This window comes from Microcaecilia unicolor, chromosome 1, assembly GCF_901765095.1.
Source record: "Microcaecilia unicolor chromosome 1, aMicUni1.1, whole genome shotgun sequence".
Classification (NCBI taxonomy): domain Eukaryota; kingdom Metazoa; phylum Chordata; class Amphibia; order Gymnophiona; family Siphonopidae; genus Microcaecilia; species Microcaecilia unicolor.
This window is the reverse complement of record NC_044031.1, coordinates 686,581,676-686,606,720: the sequence shown is the minus strand read 5'-3', so window position 1 is coordinate 686,606,720 and position 25,045 is coordinate 686,581,676. Positions and strand designations below refer to the sequence as shown.

General features: G+C 42.5%; 1 protein-coding gene and 1 long non-coding RNA gene across 2 annotated transcripts in view; one reads left to right on the top strand and one right to left on the bottom strand.

The window, feature by feature from the left end:
• The window catches only part of TBC1D2B (TBC1 domain family member 2B), a 158,064-nt gene that overhangs the window by 67,129 nt on the left and 65,890 nt on the right, over nt 1-25,045 (bottom strand). The window contains 1 exon segment of the mRNA XM_030188140.1: nt 20,470-20,620. Within this exon segment, the coding sequence (XP_030044000.1) occupies nt 20,470-20,620 (151 nt within the window).
• On the top strand, nt 68-17,492 carry LOC115458284. Its single transcript, XR_003940034.1, has 3 exons — nt 68-162; nt 8,457-8,462; nt 17,482-17,492. It is a non-coding gene; the product is annotated as an uncharacterized LOC115458284 (long non-coding RNA).

The window sequence follows — 25,045 nt, the reverse complement described above, 5'->3', positions numbered from 1 at the left end:
GGCAGAAATGTGTGGCGAATGGTGGCGTCTATGTAGAAAGTAAAGACATGTAATAAAAGAAGCAAGTTTCAAGCATTATCATCATTTTTTATTCATTACAATAACTTCATTTAAACAAGAATTATGGAGGTAGAGGCATTATTTTTCATTTAACCCTCATATGTTTTATTGTATGTCACGTGGAAGGGCATAATCGAGAGAGGCGCCCAAGTTTTCCTGAAATGTCCTGGCGAAGGGGCGGGGAAACCCATATTATCGAAACAAGATGGGCGTCCATCTTTCGTTTCGATAATATGGTCGGGGACGCCCAAATCTTGACATATAGGTCGTCCCTAGATATGGTCGTCCTTAGACTTGGTCATTTCTGATTTTCAGCGATAATGGAAACTAAGGACGCCCATCTCAGAAATGACGAAATGCAAGCCTTTTGGACGTGGGAGGAGCCAGCATTTGCACTGGTCCCCCTCACATGCCAGGACACCAACCGAGCACACTAAGGGGGCACTGCAGTGGACTTCAGAAATTGCTCCCAGGTACACTGCTCCCTCACCTTGTGTGCTGAGCCCCCCAAAACCCACTCCCCACAACTGTACACCACTACCATAATCCTTACGGGTGAAGGGGGGCACCTGGATGTGGGTACAGTGGGTTTCTGGTGGGCTTTGGAGGGCTCACATTTACCACCACAAGTGTAACAGGTGGGGGGGGGGGGGGATGGGCCTGGGTCTGCCTGCCTGAAGTGCACTGCACCCTCTAAATCTGCTCCAGGGACCTCCTGCATACAGATGTGATGGACCTGAGTATGACATTTGAGGCTGGCACAAAGTATTTTTAAACTATTTTTTTTTAGGGTGGGAGGTGGTTAGTGGCCTCTGGGGGAGTACATATAGTACATAAGTACATAAGTAATGCCATACTGGGAAAAGACCAAGGGTCCATCGAGCCCAGCATCCTGTCCACGACAGCGGCCAATCCAGACCAAGGGCACCTGGCAAGCTTCCCAAACGTACAAACATTCTATACATGTTATTCCTGGAATTTTGGAGTTTTCCAAGTCCGTTTAGTAGCGGTTTATGGACTTGTCCTTTAGGAAACCGTCCAACCCCTTTTTAAACTCTGCTAAGCTAACCGCCTTCACCACTTTCTCCGGCATCGAATTCCAGAGTTTAATTACACGTTGGGTGAAGAAAAATTTTCTCCGATTTGTTTTAAATTTACTACACTGTAGTTTCATCGCATGCCCCCTAGTCCTAGTATTTTTGGAAAGCGTGAACAGACGCTTCACATCCACCTGTTCCACTCCACTCATTATTTTATATACCTCTATCATGTCTCCCCTCAGCCGTCTCTTCTCCAAGCTGTATAGCCCTAGCCTCCTTAGTCTTTCTTCATAGGGAAGTCGTCCCATCCCCGCTATCATTTTAGTCGTCCTTCTGGTCAGTTCGGGCACCTTTTCGTAGCTTGGTCGTAACAAAAAAAAGGACCAAGTAAAGTCGTCCAAGTGCTCGTCAGGGACGCCCTTTTTTTCAATTATGGGTCGAGGATGCCCATGTGTTAGGCACGCCCAAGTCCCGCCTTTGCTACGCCTCCGACACGCGCCCGGGAACTTTGGTCGTCCCCGCGACGGAAAGCAGTTCTGGACTCCCAAAATCGGCTTTCGATTATACCGATTTGGGCGACCCTGGGAGAAGGACGCCCATCTTCCGATTTGTGTCGAAAGATGAGCGTCCTTCTCTTTTGAAAATAAGCCTGATAGATTTCCAGATGTGGACCATAAATATTTTAAACACTCATTCCACCCCACCGCTATCATATCCCCCCTTCAGCTGTTTTTCTTCATGCTGAACAGTCCTAACCTCTTTCCTCATATGACAGTTCTATTCCCTTTATCATTTTTGACACTCTTCTTTGTACCTTTTGTAATTTTGCTACTTCTCATTTTGAGATGCAGAGACCAGAACTGAACACAATACTCAAGAAGTCACATCATGGAGTAATACAGAGGCATTATAATATTCTTTATTTATTTTCTATTACTTTCCTAATAATGCCTAACATTCTGTTTGCTTTATTGGCCACCACCACACACTGAGAAGAACATTGTCAATAATGACACCTAAATCCTTTTCCTTGGCGGAGACTCCTAATGTGGAATCTAGCATCAAGTAGCAGTAATTCAAGTTATTCTTCCCAATGTGTTATTGCTTTGCAATTGTCCCTTAAATCTGGATGCCCAATCTTCCAGTCTTGTAAGGTCCTCCTGCAGTTTCTCAGTCTGCATGTGATTTTGTGTCTTCTGCAAATGTGATCTCATTTCAGATCATTTATAGATGTTAAAAAGCATTGGTCTCAGTAGAGGTTCCTGGGGCCCTATTTGCCCTTCCTCCATCCGGAAAACTGGCCATTTAACCCTACTCTGTTTTCTATCTTTTAACCATCCACAACAGAACATTGCCTTGTATCCTATTGGTTTTTAATTTCCTCAGGAGTATCTCACGAGGGATTTAGTCAAATGCTTTCTGAAAATCTAGATATATAATTTTCTTTAGTTTCCTAGGTCACTTGAATGTTGGCGTTATTTTCCATTGTTTTTGGAGGCAATGTTGTGAAAGAGTATGCCTTCTTTGGAAAGAGCGCATACATATTCCAAAAAGAATATGCACTGTTTATGACAACCCCCCCCCCCCCCCCCAAAAATGTCAGGGTTTTTTTTCCTGTTTTGGGCTAAATACAAGAAATGACACCCTAGCAAGATATGTCTATGCATCCCCTCTCGCTTGCTACATTAATTCTCCTTCCCCCCTCTTCTCCTCCTCCACCCCCCCCCCTGAACAGTTGAGCAATATGCTAACATTTTCCTACAGCCCATGAAATTTTGTTGAAAAAAATAATTTAGCCTGCATACACAGACTTGTGTATGATTAAAACCAGATGTATTTTCTGTTACAAGCATCTGCTTATGCTTAATAAGCAATGTTAAAACAAAACAAAAACACAGATTAAAAAGTGCTTATTATAGGGAAAATTAACTTATATCTTCCACGTATTCATTAACAAGTACATCATGCTGTTGCAATGCAAGTTTTTCTTTGTGCTTCCAACTTCTGCTGGCTTGGAGTGCCATACCTGTGACAGCACCAACCTTCTATAAACATTCTTCCCTCCGACAGTCCATGCCTCAACTAGTTTTCAGTAAATCTAGAAGCTAGTCCAAAAACGCAGGAGCCAGTGGCCGAGATCTCTTTTGCTTGTTGCTTCTTTTTTTTTTTTGAGGGGGGGAGGGGTGGGAATCAGCAGTAACTCTTTTAGAAATTAATTTACTGGGGCTCTTTTTCTATTCTGTGTCTGTGGACAAATAAACTTTTGTGAATCAGTCACGTAGGGCTAAATTTTATATATGGTGCTGAAAAAAAATCAACGCCAATAAAGATTAGGAGCTCAGAGTTGTGTGCTGTTTATAGAATAGCATTTGGCACCAGGATTTGCACCCAATTTTGGGCATGAGGATTTATACCAACTGAAATGTACTGTAAATTCTCATACCTAAATTAGGCACGGTTCTCCCTTATTCTGTAACACTGTGCACAAATTCCAAGAACACCCCTGACCCACCTATGCCCCTCCCATGGCTGTGCTTCCTTTTTCGATCCACGCATAAAATTTACGCACGGATCCCGGCATCTAAAGATGCGCACGTAAATGTAAATTAATTTCAACTGATTATTAGAACCCAGTTAACAGCACTAATTGGTTCATTTGTCAACCAAATTGCGGAAGTCAGCAGTCTCCCTTCCCAAAGCATGCAGTCAGCTGCGTGACAGTACCCACTTGATAGGTGAAAGAGGCAATTGCATATCTGTTTCACATAATCAGCACGGCCAGGGTCCCACCAGTCATTCTCTCTCTCTCACAACCTTCCCCCAACTTTCATCCAGTCTCTCTCTTTCATATATCTTCCCTAGCTTCTCTCCCTCATATCCCCCCTCCAGCCTTCGTCCAGTCTCTCTTGCTGTCATTATCTATCACTCCCAGACAACTAGTGTGCTTTAAAATCTATCATCTATCCCCTTGACTTATTTGCAGAGCTGTCTCAGAAACATGTCTCCCACTTCTGAACTGCAATTCAGCTCTCTGTAAGGCTGAGCCACTCAGTGCAAGAAATATGGGCTGGTCTTATGGTTTCAAGCCCTGTAAGACTTCCTGCACTGAGTGGCTCAAGCTTATGGAGTGCCACTTTGAGGTGTGGAAGTGAGAAATGTGTTCAGTGCTCTAGATGGGCGGGTTTCACACCATATAGGGATAGCTTTGAAGGCCAGCTGTGGGAAATTACTGGCAGTAGTGGGTTCTGATTTTTTGGTCTCCTTTTGAGTTGTGTGGGTGGCATCTGTTCCTCACCTTCTCCCTACCTGCCCACAATCGGGCACCTCCCTTTCTCTCTCTCTCTCAAATCTCACCCCCCCCCCCCCCCCCCAAGTCTACATTGTCTTTACTTCTAGAGGTTGCTCGCAACAGCAGCAGCAATTCACATACAATGCCTGCCCTGGAACTTTCCCACTGACATACCCTGCCTCATGGGAAAACAGACGTTGCATCATGATGCAGGTAGAATATATGATTTTACTGCCAGTGATCAGGTTTCTAAGGAGGCTTTGCAAAAGGAACAGATAAAGAGACTTGAAATTCCGGACACCAGAGTGCAATTTCTAGGCTTCACAGCAACCTAGTGCCTAGGATTTGTATAGCTCTGAGATAATTCACCAAGGCAAATGATCAAACATTTTCACTTGTAGTTTGTAAAAGACCTCAATTTATTCCACTTCAATCTGTGGGGTTTTATTTTTAAATTTAAAAAAACAAAACAAAAAACTTTCACTATAAACCCTGAGGAAAAATACTTATACTATCTACTAATAACAACACATTGTAAGCCACACTGAGCCTGCAAAGAGGTGGGAAAATGTGGGATACAAATGCAATAAATAATAATAATAATACAGATTAGGTTGTCCAAATAAATTATGACCAGAAACTGTGGCTATTTGATTGAAAACTACAATTTTTGCCTTGCCTGCTCTCCACACAACTTAGTACACAGGACCCTAACTGATTCATTTTGCAGATTTAGAGTATGATGGCACCTGAATTCTGGACTTATGTACCAAATGAAACATAAAATTAAATTATATTGGAAAGCAATACAGAACTACCTTGAAAAATTATCGGGGCAAAGGATGTTCCCCTCCTGGAGAGGAGTACTCTTGAATAAAAATAATGCATATGGAATTTCAAATAAAAATGTAACATTTTTTTTAGTAATGCAAACACCTAACCACAAAGAACTTATAGGTAAATATAAAGAACTTATAGGTAAGTATATGCAGAAGTCTACAAGTAGGCTGTTTATTACAAAACTGATGTGTGAATCAACAGCAGAGCAGCTTTAAAAATGCTCAATGATACTACAGTATACCCGAACCATCTTCAGATGTTCGCACCTGGAGGATGCTGTACAATATTACAACATAGGATTTACACTGAGGGACACATTTCACATATGATTTGACACTACAGGAGGCCAAATAAGGAAGGGAATATGCTGCAATATCAGTCTGTAGGGATAGATTCAGGATTCAGGAACATCACATCAGTCATATTAGATGGAAGGAGGTAGTGGCAAAGTTGGGAGCGACATACCTTGGCCTATACAGGCCAATGTCCACACTGCTGCCCTTCCTCCAGGAGAAGAAAGATGCAGTGTGGAGAGTGGATAGTGGTTGGAAAGAACGTAATGAAAGTCAGTCTAAGCTTTGGCCTGCATCTGCAGGAAGAAATTTGGTGAGAGTGATACTAGGTGACATGAGAGATCAGGCCTGGTAAAGAAGCACAGAGAAAGAAAATGTAGAGGCTGGATCTGGGGTGAAGGGGGGAAGGAAGGAAGAAAGGAAGAGAATTGAGGGGTTTGGGTCTGGAATTGAAGGGGAAAGAGTACACAGGAAGATGGGGTTGAGGGGGGTGGAGAGAATAGGGGTTTAGGGTCTGTGAAAAGCAAACAGCAAGGTGCAGAGGAAAAGTGAGCTGTTGAGGGGTAGAAATAATTCCTTGCACAGCAACTAATGGAATACTTGACACAATTCTCAATCCTCCACAACTCCCAATCAGGATTCAGACCACAACACAACATTGAACAGAGACGGTAATAACCACCCTGATAACGAAGTTCAGAAGCCTAATATGCCAAGGACAGAATATATTACTGCTACAATTTGACATGTCAAGCAAATTCAACCTAGTAGACCACACAACACTAAGGACCCTACTCGACAACATGGGACTATGTGGTGCAGTGACAGCATGGTTCGATGGATTCCTACAAACCAGATCCTAAATTGTAAAGATGTCAAACCAGACATCATCGTCCTGGATCCCTGAATGTGGGGTACCACGGGATCTCAAATATCACCAATACTGTTCAATGTAATGATGGCACTGCTCGGAAAAAAATTGAAGCAGCATCCCAGAAATACTGGATAAAGTCAAAACAGGCTGGACTTTATGGAAAAATGGGCAACAACTTTCAAACTCAAACTAAACAGAGACAAAACCAAATTCCTGGTTCTATCCAGCCCACACAACCCACAGATCACCAAAATTTCACAATCAACAATAAAACATACCAAATCAAAACACAACTGAAAATACTGGGAAATATCCTAGATAAACATCTATCAATGGACAATCAAATGTCAGCAGTAATATCAAAATGCTTCACAACACTATGGAAACTAAGAAGGATAAGAGACTATTTTCCCAATCATTTAGGATAATGGTACAAGCGAAGATACTATCACAATTAGAGTACTGTAATGCGGCATACATAGGATGTAAGGAAAGCACACTAAAATCACTACAAACCTTCCAAAACACAGCAGCAAGGCTGATCTTCAAAAAGTCGATTTTTGAAAGAGCTACCCCACTACTTGAAATGATTTATCTTGGGGGAAGAGCTCTAGAGCACTCGCTAATGTTTGTTTTTATATATATAATTATCCACCAGTTGCCGATTAAAGCAACAATATTCACAATTGCAGCCTGCATTACCAGGTTTAAGAAAGAACAGGAGCACTATATATTTAGATTCAAAAGGGTTTATTAAGTTACAATATGATTAATGCAATCGTATAAATAAGGTTACAAGCGAGACATAGTTCTTTTAAGAGATCTTTACAGAGAATCTGTGCTTAAAGTAAGGTAGCCAGTTTAAAAGTTAAGGTTATAATTTAACTTACAGGAGAGTCTTTGTTACAGAGCTGAGTGATGAGCTGCGTGGTCACAGGAGGGGTTCTCATGGCAGTAGATTTCCAAGAGCAGATTCCCAAGAGCAGGCAGGTCCCAAGAGCTGGAGAGCTGGGCTTTTTCCAGGCTTTTTATAGTTAGCATAGAAGCATGGTGGGTGCATGTCCTGGATCATTTGCTTCCTGGTTTGCACTGGATATTTTGCAAGGCATTATGGTTATTGTAGTCTGTTCACAAGATCACATTATAAGTCTTCCCTTTCTGCACATGTCTTGGCGTCTTCATGTCTGATAGCTGATGGGAGGGGGCATGTCTGATGACCAGCAAATGTTTTGTTTATGGTTTTCCCTCTGAGTTCTTTGTTGTCAATAGCTGGAGTTACGCCTTCCCAGACCCTCTGTCTGCAATTGTGTTTTGATGCTGGTGAGCCTTCAGGTACCCACCTTAGTCATGCTTTTGTTACCAGTCCTTCAAGTGGGAGGAGAAGGAAGTTTTATATCTCTGTGAAGCAGTGCCCTTTTGTCTCTGTTAAGTGTTCCCAAAAGTTTCCCAGGAAAAGGGACGAAAGAAGATGGGCTTGAAATGAGAGCCAGTTTCTGCTGCAGTTTCAAATATATTTTTAAAGCTGTATTTTTGTATTGCTATATATATTTGTATCTGATTCAGCACAATCAACTGACATACTGCTCAATAATTCTGACACCATGTTACACTTGAAGCACTACACTGGCAGCCAATCAAAGCTAGCACCCTCATTTTCAAGAAACTATATGGAATGGCACCTATATATATGCAAGACATGATTGAACTATCACCATGAAAAGCAAGCCCAGAAACCAAAAGTTACCTACTTTTGCTCCTACCCAACTGAAGAAGCAATGTACAGAACCATCTACACATCAGGTTTCAACTATCTGGGATCCAAATGCTGGAACATGATACCAAAATCATCATCAGCATCTCTATCTTCAGTTTCGAAAAGAACTTAAAATACACATCTTTAAAAAAATTCTATAACTAACCACATAAGCCACAAATGGCCTCTTAAGTCACAACTGTAAAACTACTGTGGTTTCACTGTAAACTGTAAGCCACTTTGAACAGAAACTTGTTTTAGATAATAATGAGATACAAGAAATAAATAAACAAAATGCAGGTTTCAGACTTAGGTGTGGGTTTAGGTGTCAGGGGACAAAGAGCTCAGCTCAGGGGAATGGAGAGAGGATGGCCTCATAATGTTTTATTACAGTACTCCTAAGGAAAGATACATAAGAACATAAGAATAGCCATACTGGATCAGAGCAATGGTCCATCTAGCCCAATATCCTGCTTCCAACAGTGGCCAATCTAGGTCAATAATACCTGGCAGAAACCCAAATAGTGGAAACATTCCAGAATCCCAAAAAGTAGCAAGCTTTCATGCTACCAATCCCAGGGCGAGCAGTAGCTTCCCCATGTCTGTCTCAATAGCAGACTATGGACTTTTCCTCCAGGGACTTGCTCAAACCTTTTTTTAAACCCAGATATGCTAACCACTGTTACTACATCCTCTGGCAAAGAGTTCTAGAGCTTAACTATTCGTTGAGTGAAAAAATATTTCCTCTTATTTGTTTTAAAAGTATTTCCAAGTATCTTCCTTGAGTGTCCCCTAGTCTTTATACTTTTGGAACAAAAAAAAATAATCAATTCACTTCTACTCGTTCTACGCCACTCATGATTTTGTAGACCTCAATCATATCTCCCCTCATCCGTCTGTTTTCCAAGCTGAAAAGCCCTAACCACTTTAGCCTTTCCTCATATGAGAGGCATTCCATCCCCTTTATCATTCTGGTTGCTCTTCTATGAACATTTTCTAATTCCGCTGTTATCTTTTTTGAGATGTGGGGACCAGAACGGAATGCAATACTCATAAGTACATAAATAAGTATTGCCATACTGGGACAGACCGAAAGTCCATTAAGCCCAGCATTCTGTTTCCACAGTGACCAATCCAGGTTACAAGTACCTGGGCAAGATCCCAAAACAGAAAAGTGTAGGAAAGAGGGCTATGACAAAAATATGAAACTGGATGAAGTTCGAAAGTCACTGGTTTGTCTGTACCTTTAAGTCCTATAAATGTCACAATCTAACATATTTCCCTGTAGAAATCAGTAATCAAAATAAGACTTTAATAATAAATGTCTAACACAAAAAAGTTCAGTTGATACAACTTCAATTTGCTATAAATAGGTATCAAGTACACATTTCTGTTTTTTTTTTTGTTTTAATTAAAATACACCAAAGAAAACGCGCTACAGATTAATTATTTCTGTGAACAGTGTGTTGGATCTGATGAATATTAAATTTCTACTGGATGTGTATTTTATAACTCAGTGGTTTGTCTTACTCTGATTAGAAGTGTGTTTCCCCAATCTGCTGGATCATATATATAAAGAGAAAATATGAATCCATTATGGAAGAGAAATACAATCAAGCATTTCAGTGTGGACAGACATGAAGACTTGATCACTATACGATGCACAACTGAATTTGTGTTGTACAGAACGTGAAGCATAGCATGCAGATGTGTTGCGTTAAGTTGGACTTGCTATGTATACTTATGATACATTGAATAAAACACAGAAATACTAAAAAGTATTAATAAATAGGGTAACATCCTAAAATGAGCAGCCTCCACCATCTTCCTGTAACAGTGTCCAGCTTTCTTTATATAAGGGTCATGCATTTGATATACCGCCTTTCTGTGGTGCAATCAAAGCAGTTTACATATTATATACAGGTATTTTTTTTCTGTCCCTAGTGGGTTCAACAAGGCTTTTTGTATCTGGGCAATGGAGGGTTGTGACTTGCCTATGGTCACAAAGAGCTGCAGTGAAACTTTAACATGGTTCCCATGGTTTTCAACCCACTATAATCACTGGGTTACTCACCTTTAATATTATACAGTATGTAGTCATTCCTATTCTCTCTACAATCACTATCCAAAATACAGTCCATTTAACAAGACATCTGTTTGTAAGGACAACCAAGATATACCAACCATGACTGACAGAGCAAAGACTAGGAGCTACGCAGAAATAACAGCAGCCATATGCAGCAAGTAGACTACCAAAAAGTACAATACTGCCCACCGATCCTTCAAGCAGCATGGTGGTCATCACTGCTTGTTCTGGTCATTGTTCATAGCTAAATCTTTCATTCTCACAAAGTAATTTTTGTCCGTTCAAGCCTGGGCCTTCTGCAAATGTGTCTCTCCCCTCCCCCCCCCCCCCCCCAAGAGAAGGAAAAAAAGGTCTCTAAAAATTAATTTTTATGCCCCAGGCTTAAACAAAAGAAACCTGGTGGCAGGAGGCTGACAGACACCACTTGGTCATGGAAAACAGACCCATAGTGGCTTTCATAGGTGCACATGAAAATATTTTAGAGGCTTCTGGGGCACTCCTCAAAGCACGTTTCAATTCTCAAGAAAAGTGGAAGAAAAACCTCTAGAAAGACCTGTCCTTTAAATCTGTGAATAGCCCAGTTTTATGAACCTTTCATTAGATTAAAATGTATGTATTTGTCAGTTAATTCTATAGTGGTGATGAGCCCAAGGATCTAAAATGAAAGCTTAGCGATGCAAATACTGTGAGAGACTATTTTTGAAAATATCGGTATCATACAGCTTAAATCTAGGGAGAAAGTTACCTGGATGCCTAAGATCTGGTACCTTGTGCACGTACCCAGAACTTGGAAAGGACCTTCTGGTAGCATTCAAAAACAGAAGAGTGGTGGCACCCAAGGAGTTATCATTGGTACCTGGGAGAAGCATCCATCAGAGCCTGGGAAGAAGAGGGGAGGAGCTTCTAACTGGTTTAGAGAAGAGTTAGGTCTGTAAGGGGATGACATCTGTTAGCTGCCACAATGGCTGCTGACCACTGAACATGAGTGACAGGAGGGGAATGGAAGGAATGATGGGGGAAGGGGTAAAGAAAGTAATATAAAGCAAACTAAAGGGAAAGGAAAGAGTTTTTAAAAAGGACATCTAAAAAACTATGCTATTAAAAAGAGTGAAGGGTCATGGATTTGATATATCGCCTTTCTTTGGTACAACCAAAGCAGTTTACATTTATTATATGCAGACCCTTTCTCTGTCCATAGTGTTAAAAAAAAAAATCAGGTGATGACGTACTGGAATTTGTGTACCAGGTGCCGAGGGGTGCCTTGTAATACTGGAAGAGCAGGTCTCCAGGTTGCCCAAACATCTGAGAACCCCGCTGCTGAAGTCATCCTGTGGCAACTGGGGAGTTTTATCTAAAAGTGCGTCAAAGCTATGGTGTATGCCCGAAGGGGTGTGCCCAAAGGGGAAAACACTAAAGGCACTGGAAGGAAGAAAACAGAGGAAATGGGGAAGGGAAATGGGACTTGATATATCGCCTGAGGTTTTTTTTGCAAGTAACTTCAAAGCAGTTTACATATATTCAGGTAACAGGGGCAAAGGGTTGAGTGACTTGCCCAGAGTCACAAGGAGCTGCAGTGGGAATCGAACTCCGTTCCCCAGGATCAAAGTAACTGCACTAACCAGTAGGCTACTCCTCCACTCCAGAGGAAGAGCAAAAGAGAAGTCTACTCCAGTACCCTCTGGTTGGGTGTGTGGGCCATTGGGTAAGATTTCTCTGTGCTTAAGGAGTCAAACCCAGAGTTGTTTTTGCAAGGTTCTTCTTCTGATTCCAGAGCATCTTCAAGCTCTGGTGGCAAACCTACTCTTCCTATTCCACCTCTCAGTTCTCCCTTAGTGGGGAGAAATGGTTCTTCCTCTTTGGCTTCTGTAGAAGTTCAAGGAGAGTTGGGACATTCTCCTATGTTGTCCTTTTTACCTAAAGTCCTAGGTGTGTGGTTCTATCATGTGTGCTGATGTTCCATCACTGCCAGATTCCTCTTGGGAAGTTTCTCTACAAGACATTTCGCAAGTAGTTACCAGGACAGAATATGCTTAGATATTCAGTACAGCAATTGTGTGACTTTTTCTAAGCAGTCTGCTGAAAACTTTGAGGCACTTGATGGTAGATTTGAGTACTTGTCTAAACAGATTAAGTCTCTGGAATCTCATAATACCTTCATTTCTGGGATTAAAAATAATTTAACTATTCTAAATTAGAGGCTTTGGAGAATCAATTGCCATCTAAAAATCTGCATTTCTTGAACTTTCCTAAGACTCTTAAGTTATCATCAGAAATACTGCTTCAGAAGTACCGTATTTTTCGGACTATAAGACGCACTTTTTCCCCAAAAATTTGGGAGGAAAATGGGGGGTGCGTCTTATAGTCCGAAGGTAGTGAGTTTTGGATCGCCCTCCCCTACTTACGTGACGCGATGTTCCCTGGTGGTCTAGTGACGTCGGGGCAGGAAAGAGCCCCCTCTTTCCTGCCCAGCGCGCTGCTCTCCGTGCTCCTGACTGCTTCCTGACGGTCTCGGCGAGATTCAAAATGCCGAGACCATCAGGAAGCAGTCAGGAGCACGGAGAGCAGCGCGCTGGGCAGGAAAGAGGGGGCTCTTTCCTGCCCCGACGTCACTAGACCACCAGGGAACATCGCGTCACGTAAGTAGGGGAGGGCGATCCAAAACTCGGACAAGATGCACCGGAGCACCTAGGTTTTAGAGGAGGGGAAAAGGAAAATTTTTTTTTCCTATTTCCCTCCTCTAAAACCTAGGTGCGTCTTATGGTCCGATGCGTCTTATAGTCCGAAAAATACAGTATCTCTGGGAGGTACTGGAATTCCTAATGTTGATGCTATGTCTTTATTTAATCTTTGGGAAGACACCAGTATTGCAGGACAGAGGGGAGCCTTAAGTATCTTATATCCTTTAATTTTGATCTTATTGGGTTCCTGGAAGATTCTGAGGATTTGAATGCTACTGGAGTGACCTTCAGTCTTATTTGGTGCATAGCAGGATAAATTACTTGCCCACAAATCTTAAGAATAAAAAAAGCTTTATTTTGTGCCATAAGGTTCAGCTGTTCCCAGATGTGGTTCGTGCCACACAAGTTCACAGGAAGGCAGGCCTTCTTGTAACTGAGGCCTAGTGTCTTGGCTGCAGGTGGTTTTCTCTTTTAAAGATTTCCTTGCAAATACTTATGGTTATGCAGGGCACTAGCTATACTTTTATGGATCCTACTCATCTTCAGAAATATTTAAAAGCTTTCTTGGCCGAATTAAGGGCTGTTTTCCTAGAATGGTGGGATTCTAATGGCTATGAATGAGGGATGTTATTGAAGGGTTGGTTTGATAAGAGGCATTTTTTGGGTAGGTAGTTTCCTTGATTTCTACAAGATATTACTTTTCTTTTATTGGCTACTTCATTTCCTTTGCAGTGGAATTCTAACTATTATAGCTTTGTTTTGTTTTTCTTGATCTTACTTTGTGCTATATGTTATTCTTGTACTGAATGTGAGTTACAATTTAACGTTTTTAAACAATCCCCTTGCTATGATGCCCATTTTCTAATAATGTTTCTACCCCCTACCCACATTACCCCATCCCCAGGACCTCACAGCTGTGAAGGCTAGATCTGATCATGAGAGTCATAAGATGCAGCAGTGTTTAAAAACAAACACAGTAAATGAATCCAAAATTGGCTAATTCTTCCACCTACGTTTGCTCAAAAGAATTAGTCATCACCCATGGTTTCAAGTTTCAAAGCCTGGAAAATAGCCTTTGGGAGTTTATGGTTAACAGATGAACATGCTAAAAGCCTTTTACATTATGACCTAATATGTTTATCTGCAATTTTTTTTAAAGGAATTTGTTCTTTGACATCCAGAAATCTTTTTCATTATCAGAAACATTTCTCTCTCCTTTTAGCATCTCACTGAATTAAAGAACTGCCATACTTAACCAAACCAAAGGTCCTCAAGCCCAGTATCCTGCTTCCAACAGCGACCAATTCAGGTCACAAATATCTGGCAGGACTATAAAAAGTGAATAGATTTCATGCTGCTTAAACCAAGAGAAACAGTGGCTTTCCCCAAATCTACCTAACAGCAGCTTATCAACTACACCTCTGGCAACTTGTCCAGACATTTTTTGAATCTTGCTATAAATGCTTTTACCACATTCTGGCAACAAATTATACAGCTTTAAGGGCCTCTTTTACCAAACCATGATAGCGATTCCCGTGAGGAAATGCTGACAATGCCCGTTCAAAGTGAATGAGCTGTTGTGGCACGCTGGGAATTGCTAGCGCAGTTTGGTAAAAGAGGCCTTAAATTTGCATTGAGTGAATATTCTCTCACCCCGGTAGTTTACTCTTCTAGCAGGTACAAATGATTAACATTTATCCCTTCAACTCCACTTGTGATTTTATAGATCTCTAGGCCACCTCTCCTCAGTCATCTCCAAGCTGAAAAAGTAAAGACCTCCTACAATTTCTCACAATTTGCTTGTGAATCAACAGCTTTCATTTCATTTCGTCTGCAAACATGATTTTATTGCTTCTGTTTCCAGATCATTTAAATACGTTAAAAAGCACCGATACCAAAACAGATCCCTGTGGGGCAATCCATTATGCATCTTTAAATCTTTTTCCATTCAGAAAACTGACCATTTAGTCCTACTCTGTTACTTACCACATAACCAATTCCCAATACATAACACCATCTTGGCAGCCCAAATCAGGGGCGTATCTGCGTGGGGCCACAGGGGCCTGGGCCCCCGCAGATTTCGCCCTGGACCCCACTACCACAGACCCTCTCCACCTCCCCCTCCCTCCTGCCCGCCACCAACCCGTCACCGATCTTTGCTGGCGGGGGACCCCAAGCCCCCGCCAGCCGAAGTCCTCTCTTCCATGCAGGATGCAAGTTTCAACGCTTCCTGTTCTTCTGAGTCTAACGTGCAGAACGTCAGACTCAGAATTTGGAATTCAGTCTGACGTCCTGCGCGTTGTACGTGCAGGACGTCAGACTCAGAAGAACAGGAAGCGTTGAAACTTGCATCCTGCATGGAAGAGAGGACTTCGGCTGGCGGGGGCTTGGGGTCCCCCGCCAGCAAAGATCGGTGACGGGTTGGTGGCGGGCAGGAGGGAGGGGGAGGTGGAGAGGGTCTGTGGTAGTGGGGTCTGTGGTCCCCCGCCAGCAAAGGTAAGTGACAGCAGCGGGGGAGGGTGTCATTGGTGGCGAGGGGGGGGATCGGTGGCGCCGGGGGGGCTAAAATGTGCCCCCTCCCTCTGGCTCTGGCCCCCCCTACCGCCAGAGTCCAGATACGCCCCTGGCCCAAACCAGATGTATTCCTTGTGTTTAAAGAAGGCCAAATGACCGTTGGCATGGTTAAGAGGTGAAAGAGGCCATTAAAGCCAAAAGAGCACCTTGTGAAAAAAAAAATGGAAGTAAAATGGAAAGCGCTGATAAGTCAGACATAAAGAGAATTTGAAAAGAAACTAATAATCAAAACTTTTTAAAATACGTACATAGCAACAAACCTTTCAGGGAGTCAGTTGGACCATTAGATGATTATAGGGTAAAAGGAGCATTCAGGGAGGGCAAGACTATAGCAGAAAGACTAACACCCCTGTTTACAAAGCCACGCACTAATGCCGATACAGCCCATTCAGTCAATATGTGACTGTCTTTGGGAAAAGATGACTAAAGTAGAAGATCCAGATGTTGAGAATGGCTGGTTTTTCAAGTCAAGTCATTGTAAACGGAGGGGGGGGGGGGGGGGGGGGTAAGTGAATTCTTTTGCTTTGTTCTTTACAGAGGAGTATATTGGGGAGACGGCCATGCCAGAAATGATATTTAGAGGTGGTGTTTTCAAGTAACTGAAACAAATCACAGTTAACCTGACAGATGTAATAAACAAATTTGATAATTAAAAAGTAGTACATCACCTGGACCAGGTGATATATGCATCAGAGTACTAAAGAACACCCCTGGGGCTCTTTTTGTTTTCCTTAATTGGTGTTTTCTGGGAAGCTATAGACAATGTAACACACAAGGTAAAATAGTAGGAACTATTCTAAACAGCAAAATTACTGAACAAACAGAGACTTGGTTTAATAGGAAAGCCAGTGGAAGTCTTGCCTCACAGATCTGCTCCATTTTGCCAAGGGGTTAAAAGTGTGAATAAAGGTGAGCCGGTTGTCAAATGCTTTCTGAAAATCCAGATTATATGAAATTTCCTCATGAAAGACCTGAGAAAATTAAAAAGCTCTTTTGTTTTGAAACATGTCCATGTTTTATATAAACTCTCAATCCTGACGCTGTTCCTTTTAGTTTTTTCCCTATCCGTATTCCTCATTTTATCAGCGTCTCCCTTACTTAAGCTAAACACTAGTGTAGTACTTTCCCTTAGTGTTTGGAATGTCAAGTAACATTTAAGCATATGAAGTGGCAAAACTGAATCCAAGTGTGAAACTTTAAGAACAAAAGTTTCTTGACTTCAATTGGTCCCCCAAGATATCTGATGTATGAAACAGATGCTGGTTGTCCTTTACTAATAAGACCGTTAGTCCTGTGAAAGGTTACCACACTGCTGCAACCTTGCCTGATGGTCAATATGAGTTTTATCTTCCAGGAGTTTGGAGGCTGTCTGTTCAGTAAATTGACATAGTTGAGGAAACACATCCGAAGACTTCATTCTGGAAACCAAAGTCCATACCTTGCCCAGTGAAACATTTGCTGGCAAAGCAGTTGGGCGTTTGTTGTAAACAAACTGGGGCAGATTAGAACAGCAGCTTCTGATGTTCCCACTAACTGCTCAATGTCACCTAACTCTGTCAGATGCTCTGAAAACTTAGTGGTGGGGCTAAGTATGGTATCACCATTCCTTGCTGCACTCAGTGGAACTCCTGCTCCTCTAGAAGGCTCCACTGCACACCGATACTCCACCCAAGATACTGAAGACCTCACTCTCAGGCACTTAGAGAATTGTAGGACTAACGCCAGCTGCTGCAGCATCGATCTTCCCCTTGAGCTCAAGAAGTCGTTCAACAGGCAGATGCCTCCCATGCTGGACAGAACTGCTGACAATTCTCCAGGCAATCTCCCATGAGGGACAAAATAATTCATTGTGCCAGCTGCTGGGGTAGATGGCACGGGGTATGTACAAAGTTTGGCTTTCCTTTTTCCCATAATTGAAGGAAAACCTTAAAGGTCACTGGAGCTCGAGGAGACAGCCTATGCTGGCAGCCATATATGGCCCTCTCTGGTAAAAGAGGACTAAAGTCACCAGAAACAAAAATTAGATTTTAATGAATTCTGTTAGAGCAATTTCTAATACAGCAGTCCAAACACCATTCTTTTATGTGAAAAAAAGTTAAGAAGTTCAAACATGTAACTTTTTCAGACTGCTTATGGGCCTGTTACTTGAAAAATCAGCCACTCTCAACATTTGGATCCCTCTACTTTAGTCACCTTTTCCCAGAGACAGTCACATATTGATTTCCCCCTTCCCCCAATAATTGGGAGATTCAGTTAGCCCATATTGCCTGGATAAATATCACAGCAGGACATGCTGGGGAGGTAGTACAAGAAGTTTCTAGATAAAATAGTTCACTGTTTCATGGAGTAGTTGGTCCAGGAGTCAATGAATGGGAGCTATTTTAGACTTTATTCTGAGGCATGATGTAGCCTCAAATATTTATGTGATTTTGCAGCACTTTATGTGCTACCTTCCTTCTTTGTTTTCGGCTGGTGAAACTAAGGAGAAATTAGACCTTACCTGCTAATTTGCTTTCCTTTAGTCCCTCCGGACCGGCCCAGGGTTGGACTGATGGGTTTGTGCACACCTTCCAGCAGGTGGAGACTGAGAAACTTCTGACTCTAGAGAGCCAATAAGAGCCCTGGCCATGTGACCCTAGCCTCAGTATTTGACTAACAAAGCAGGAAAGAAAAAGACCCAACCTTCTGTGTCCTGTGGAATCTAAGCAGCCACCAAGCAGTCTTAAATCGTACTTGAACGATGGCCAAGCCATGCAGCAACGCTCACCAACAACTCCGTCAAGGAGAAGAGGTATGGCATAACAGGGTTTTATTTAGGTTTTTTTTTTTTTTTTTTAAGTAGAGGAGTGTGGTAGCCGTGTTAGTCCACTCTTAAGGTTATCAATAGAAATCAAACAAAATAAAAACATGGAAAAGAAAATAAGATGATACCTTTTTTTATTGGACATAACTTAATACATTTCTTGATTAGCTTTCGAAGGTTGCCCTTCTTCATCAGATCGGAAATAAGCAAATGTGCACATTTGTTTATTTCCGATCTGACGAAGAAGGGCAATCTTCGAAAGCTAATCAAGAAATGTATTAAGTTATGTCCAATAAAAAAGGTATCAACTTATTTTCTTTTCCATGTTTTATTTTGTTTGAATTTTTTTTTTAATAAATAAATGAACTGTCAACTTGCAGAGCAACTCTGTCATAGAACTCCGGAACTATGTACAAACAATCACTCTTCAAAGAACACAGGAGGGACCTGGGTCGGTCCGGAGGATCTAAAGGAAAGCAAATTAGCAGGTGAGGTTTAATTTCTCCTTCCTTAGCGTCCTTCCAGACTGGCCCAGGGTTGGACTGATGGGAAGTAACAAAGCAGTAGACCTAAGGGAGGGACCCCAGCAAACCCGCTGTTAGCACTCAAGTTGCAAAAATCGCCTCCTGCTGACACTGTACATCCAGTCTATAGTGTCTAGAAAAGGAATGTAGCGAGGTCCACGTCCCTGCCTTACAAATGTCTGCGGGTGGCACCAAGAATCGCTCCACCCAAGAAGCTGCTTGTCCCCTTGTGGAGTGAGCCTTAACACCTTTTGGGATTGTTTACCCAGCAAGCAAGTAAGCAGAAGCTATCATCTCTTTGAGCCACCGAGAAATAGTGGGCTTAGAGGAAGCCAAAGCCTTACGCAAATCGACCTGGAGTACAAACAGATGATCCGCGGGCCTGAAGTCGTCAGTAACCCTCAGATAGCGCTTAAGAACTGGACTACCTGACCCCTGTGAGCCTCGATTCTTTGTAAGAGACAACCCAAGGGAGGCCACGGAGGAAACGCGTATAGAAGACTGGGAGGCCACTGCGTTCGTGGGAAAGGGTGGCTCTGGTACAGCAATCGCAGTGCAAAATTTACACGCCCCGAGCGCACCTACTCCCCTGCGCTGTCATACAGCACAACGCTTTAACTCCTCTGCCATAGTGTCATCTCTCTTTTTTTTAAACAAATTCAGCCGCTGTTGAACGCAAGGAAGAAAGAAAACTGAAAAGAAACCAGCAATCACGGCGGAGCTGGTTGCTCATTCATGCCACGGGGGGGTGTTTAAACCAGGAGCCGAGAGGAACTGAAGCAGGCTCACAAATCAGTGCAGCACGACGGTAACAAACTGGTGCTTTTTTTTCCCAATCAAACAAGAAAGTGGCTGCCTCTCCCAAAGGCTAAACACCTTTCCTCCCAAAGGGTTAGCCCTTCCCTGCACCAAAGGGAGATGGGGAGGAAGTGGGGGAGGGACCCGGGGACTCCTGAGTTTAGCACCTCAGAGACTGGAGAGGAAACAAGTTACTATCCTACCTAGCCTCTTTAACTAGATTCCTCAGGCACAGAAGGCCTTTTTTTTTTTTTTTTTTTTTAACTAGAGAAAGAGAAAGTGAGAGACTAATGGGCTCACCTCCTACCTGCTAGAGACTGAGAAAATACTGAGGCTAGGGTCACATGGCCAGGGCTCTTATTGGTTCTCTAGAGTCAGAGGTTTCTCAGTCTCCACCTGCTGGAAGGCGTGCACAACCCATCAGTCCAACCCTGGGCCAGTCCGGAGGGACGCTAAGGAAGTTGTGTTTGCCTTCCTCAACATTTTAAATTAAAAGCAATGTATTCCAAAATAATTTGCAGAGCAGTCCCTAAGACTGGGATAAATCTGCTAACACAATTCAGGGATGCCCTCTCTTACTCTTTTTCGGTGGAGTTGAAAACTTGGCTGTTTCATAAATTTGTTGGAACTAGTTAGGCTCTTTTAGATGATTTCTTCTTTTTTTTTTTTGTAATTTTTGATCTTACTATTGGTATTTATCAATAGAAATAAGCACAAAGCATAAAATCTGTGTTAATGTGATTTGCTCCCAGATGTTATACTTTGAAAGCTCTGAGAAAAGGTGGAATAGAAATACAAAATTAAATTAAAACATAAAATATTAAATAATTTTGCTGTCTACAACTTTTTATTTTTACCTGTATTGTCTTTGGCAACAAGACCTGTGGGGAAGTTAACAGTGGGGGATCTGACATTGTCCTTTTTTGTTGCATCGAGATTATTGCAGTATTCCCATCTTTTCTGTTGTAACTCCTGCAGCCAGAACATCATAGCCTGACGATTACGAGCCTGTAAAATAAATCAAAAGTTTTAAAAAATGTGCTGATGGATACTGGGAAAATTCAACTTCCTTATTATCTTGCTAGACCAGTCCAGACCTATAGGTTACTTAGCAGATATAGGCAGAGATTTGAAAATTTAGATATCATCAGTGTAACAGGTGGTACAGCCAGAACAAGATTCTGCACCCACAAGAGCAGAGGAACCACAAGAATGCTTTATTTTTCTCTCTCAGTCTGTCTTCCACCTTTTTATTTGGACCATACACTATTGCTTCATAACCAGAGGCATAGCTAGGTGGGGCCACGGGGGCATGGGCCCCCACAGATTAAGCCTTGGCCCCCTCTCCTTTTGACCCCACCGCTGCTGACCCTCCCCCGTCGCTAGGTACCTTTGCTGCGGGAGTCCCAAACCCCCGCCAGCCGAAGTTTTCTTCAGCGCCAGTCGACTCCGGCGCCTTCGCTGATGATGTTTCTGACTCCTGGGGCTACATACAGGATGTGCACGCAGGATGTCAGGAGTTAGAAACAGATCATCAGTGAAGGCGCCAGAGTCCACCGGCACTGAAGAAGACTTTGGCTGGTGGGGGTTGGGGACCCCCGCCAGCAAAGGTACCTGGCGGCTGGGGGGTCAGTGGTGGCAGGGGGTCCAAAGTGGTGGGGGGTCCACGACTGGGGGAGGCGGGCTAAACTATGCCCCCCACCTCGGGCTCAGGGCCCCCCTCCCGCCAAGGTCTGGCTACGCCCCTGTTCATAACACTGCAGGAACTTGGTCTGCAGAGAATTGCCAGACTCATTTAAATTATTTTTTTGGAAACTAAGGGGCCTTTTTACTAAAGGGTTGGCATGTGGCAACAGGCTTGCTGTGCACCAATCTTTAACTACAGCCGTGCTACTGCAGGAGCCCAGGGTTGGTTTCCACCACCATTTCTGGCGCTACAAAAATATTTTCTTATTTTTGTAGTGCTGGTGCTTACCCAGCAGTATTGGGCAGCGCAGTTACCGCCAGCTTAGCGTGGGAGCCCTTACCGTCACCTCAATGGGTGGCGATAAGTGCTCCCCCCCACGAAATGGCCTCATGGCAAGTAGCTCGGTTAGTACTCAGCCATTTCTTTTCCAGCAAGACAGCCTTTTTACCCGCTGCGGTAAAAGGGGGCCTCAGTGTGCGTCAAAAATACGCACTGACCCTAGTGCAGGCCATTTTTTTTTGCCGCAGCTTAGTAAAAAGGACCCCTAGGTGCTGTAGAGTTCATTTGTTCCACTCACAGTTTGTCTTGGGGGTTTCCATATAGTTCAACATTAGTCCTCATTTCTTTCTGAATATTTGTCTCTCCTGGTAACCATTTCAAATTCTTGACATATTGAGTTTTAATTTACAGAGATGACATCCATCTATGAGCCACCATAGACATACACAACACTTAGGATATTTTGACTCTTCATTGCAAGCTACATACAACTGTGGATTGGTTGTTACAAAATAAATTAAATCCAGAAAAAATTAGAGACCTTGATGTTTTCTAGAAATGTGTCCTGCTTCATTGTGCTGTGGATTTGTGGCATAACTATCTCAATAAAAATGTTTAATGATGACCCTTACGCAATTATAGACCAAGAATTATGCTGATGAGTCATTTCCCTTTATGCTTACTCATTGGTGATCCTATATAATAATACTCACCCTCCAACGTTCTGAGCCTGGCTGCCTGTCTCCGTAACTTTGGGCTCCGAAGCCCCAGCTGACATCACAACGCATTACGCCGAAAACCCAGGGGACGTGATCAAGTTGGAATCTGTTTGTGTGCGTGCGACAAACGTCAGACGCACGAGCACAAACTGATTCAAACTTGATCACGTCATTCCTCCACACCGCGCGGCCGAGGAGACTTTGGCTGGTGGAGGTTGGGGAGGTTTGGCGGCGGGAAGGGGGGCTCGAGAGGGTCGCGGCGGGAAGGGGGGCTCGAGAGGGTCGCGACAGGGGGGTCCAGGGGTCTGGAACTCGGAGGGGAGGGGGGTCTGGAATTTGGATGGATGGAGGGAGGGGGGGTCTGGAACGGGGGGGGGGGGGGGGGGGGGGAAACCTTGCTAGCACCCGTTTCATTTTTGCCTGAAATGGGCCTTTTCTGTTACTCATTTACATAAAGTATTACAACACTTCCAAGGATCTAAGGCAGGAATTCTTAACCAGTGGTACCCACAATCCCAATGGGTGCGGAAAGAGGTTAAATGGGGAGCAGAGAAGGGTCTTAAAATCGGAAGCAATTTATTAAAAGTTTCTAGACAGACTGAAGGCATACTTTAGAACAGTTTTCAAAGAAATTTGCCCAGAACAGAAACAGACAATGCATGTGACAATATGTGTGCTGCACTGTCAAAAACTGAACCACAGTTTTGAAAGTTGGTCAAGGGTAAACAGCAATGACACTCTCATTAATGGCAACAATGTTTTTCTTAACATTTCATTTGCACACATCTTCTCCAGGTTGCACAATTGTGTCATGACGACAATGGCTGTGACTTAATGATTGAAATTACTGCTTATGAATGAAATGTCTCCTAGTACCTACTGTTTGTTAAAAAAAAAAGTCATGTTGTTTAACAACATTATGTACAATTCATTTAGCACTGTAGCTTTTAAGAGTGATTTCTTTGGTCGCATAAACTGTACTAGGCTAGGAGTGGAGGTTAGTGCAGTGGACATTAATCCTGGGGAAGTGGGTTTGATTCCTACTGCAGCGCCTTGTGACTGGGCAAGTCACTTAACCCTCTATTGCCCTAGGTACAAAGTAAGTATAGTATGTAAACCACTGTAACCACAGAAAGGCGGTATATATATCAAGTCCAATTTCATTTCCCTACTACTGTAATTTTAGTGACATGTTTATAGTTAGTACCATTAGTGGCTAACATTGACATCTGTAGCTGCAAGTCACTAGTGAACACATGATTTAGGAAAGGGAGTGTAAGTGTTTCATTGATCAGTTAAAGGGGTGTGGGAACAAAAAAAAAAGAACCTCTGATCTAACGTCTCAGATATTAGGTCTTAAATTAGTGCAAAATAATGAAATCAAATTAATACCCACTGCCTAAAAAAAAGTTATGATCATGTTACTCTGTTTGAGGAGCACTGTTTCCTTGATTCATTCAGGATACCTTTCAAATTATTGATTCTGGTCCATACGATTTTTCTACTCTGGGTTACTGTTTTTTTTCTTTCAAGTCTTTTAATTCCACGTATCCTTTCATGTTCTTTACACTCTTCTCAATGCAATGTACTGGTTCTATCATCCCACAGGCATATAAAAACATTAGATTTTATGTGATGTGCTGCATTTAGGGTGTCTTTTACTAAGGCGTGCTAGCGTTTTTTGCTCACGATAAAAATCAGTTGGTGCTAAATGCTGAGCGGCCCATAGGAAGGCCCATAGGAATATAATAGGTATCTCAGCATTTGGCTGGGGATTCTATATATGCCATACTTTGTATTGTTATTTGAATATTTTTACTGCTGTAATAGTCTATAGCTTATGTTTTATTTATTCTTACTGTACAATGCCTCGAGAGAATTCTTTCAAAAAGGCAGTAAATAAATCCTAATAAATAAATACATGGTGCTTAAGCTTTGCACGCGAAATCCAGGTGCATTCTAAAACTACGCATGTAACTTTAATTGGCTCAAGCCAATCAGTGTTTTTAACAGCACTTAAGCAATAATGAGCACTAATTGACAATAATTGCAAGTGCACCACTCGGTAAGCGCATTTTATAATGAACCGCCTAAATGGTAATGCATGCAGTTCAAAAGTGGCATGTTTATGAGCGTTTCGTGGGCGTTCCAAAATTTATGCGCATAGTTATAGAATACGGCCCAGGCTGCCTAAATCTATGCGCCGGGATTTAAGCCAGGTTTTCTCTGGTGTAAATGGGCGCATGCAGATTTAGGAATGATGATATCGACTAAGCATATATACCAGGCTTAAATCTTATAGAATATGCTTAGGCGAAACTGAATTCTGCACAGATTTTTTTAGGCGCCATATACAGAATCTGGCTTTTAGCGCCAGCTGATTTTTAGTACGAGCTAAAAACGCTAGTGCACCTTAGTAAAAGACCCCCTTAGTATTTTGGCATCTACATTGTGAGATGCCCTCCCTTTAGTTCTAACATAGGAATCAACCCTTACAAAATTAAAAAAAAAAAAATTGGCCTATAGACTTTTCCATAAGGTCCGGAACTGTTTTTCCCCCCAAGTGGTGCCATCACTAAGTCGAACAGTGTCGATGATATTGGAGATCCCTGTGGTACCTCACATGCAGAGGTCCAGGATGTTGATAGCTGGTTGGACATCTTTACAATGTAAGATCTGGTTTTTAGAAAGCCGTTGAGCCATGTGGCCACTGTTCCCCAATTAGTTGAGTAGGGTCATCAGTGTTGT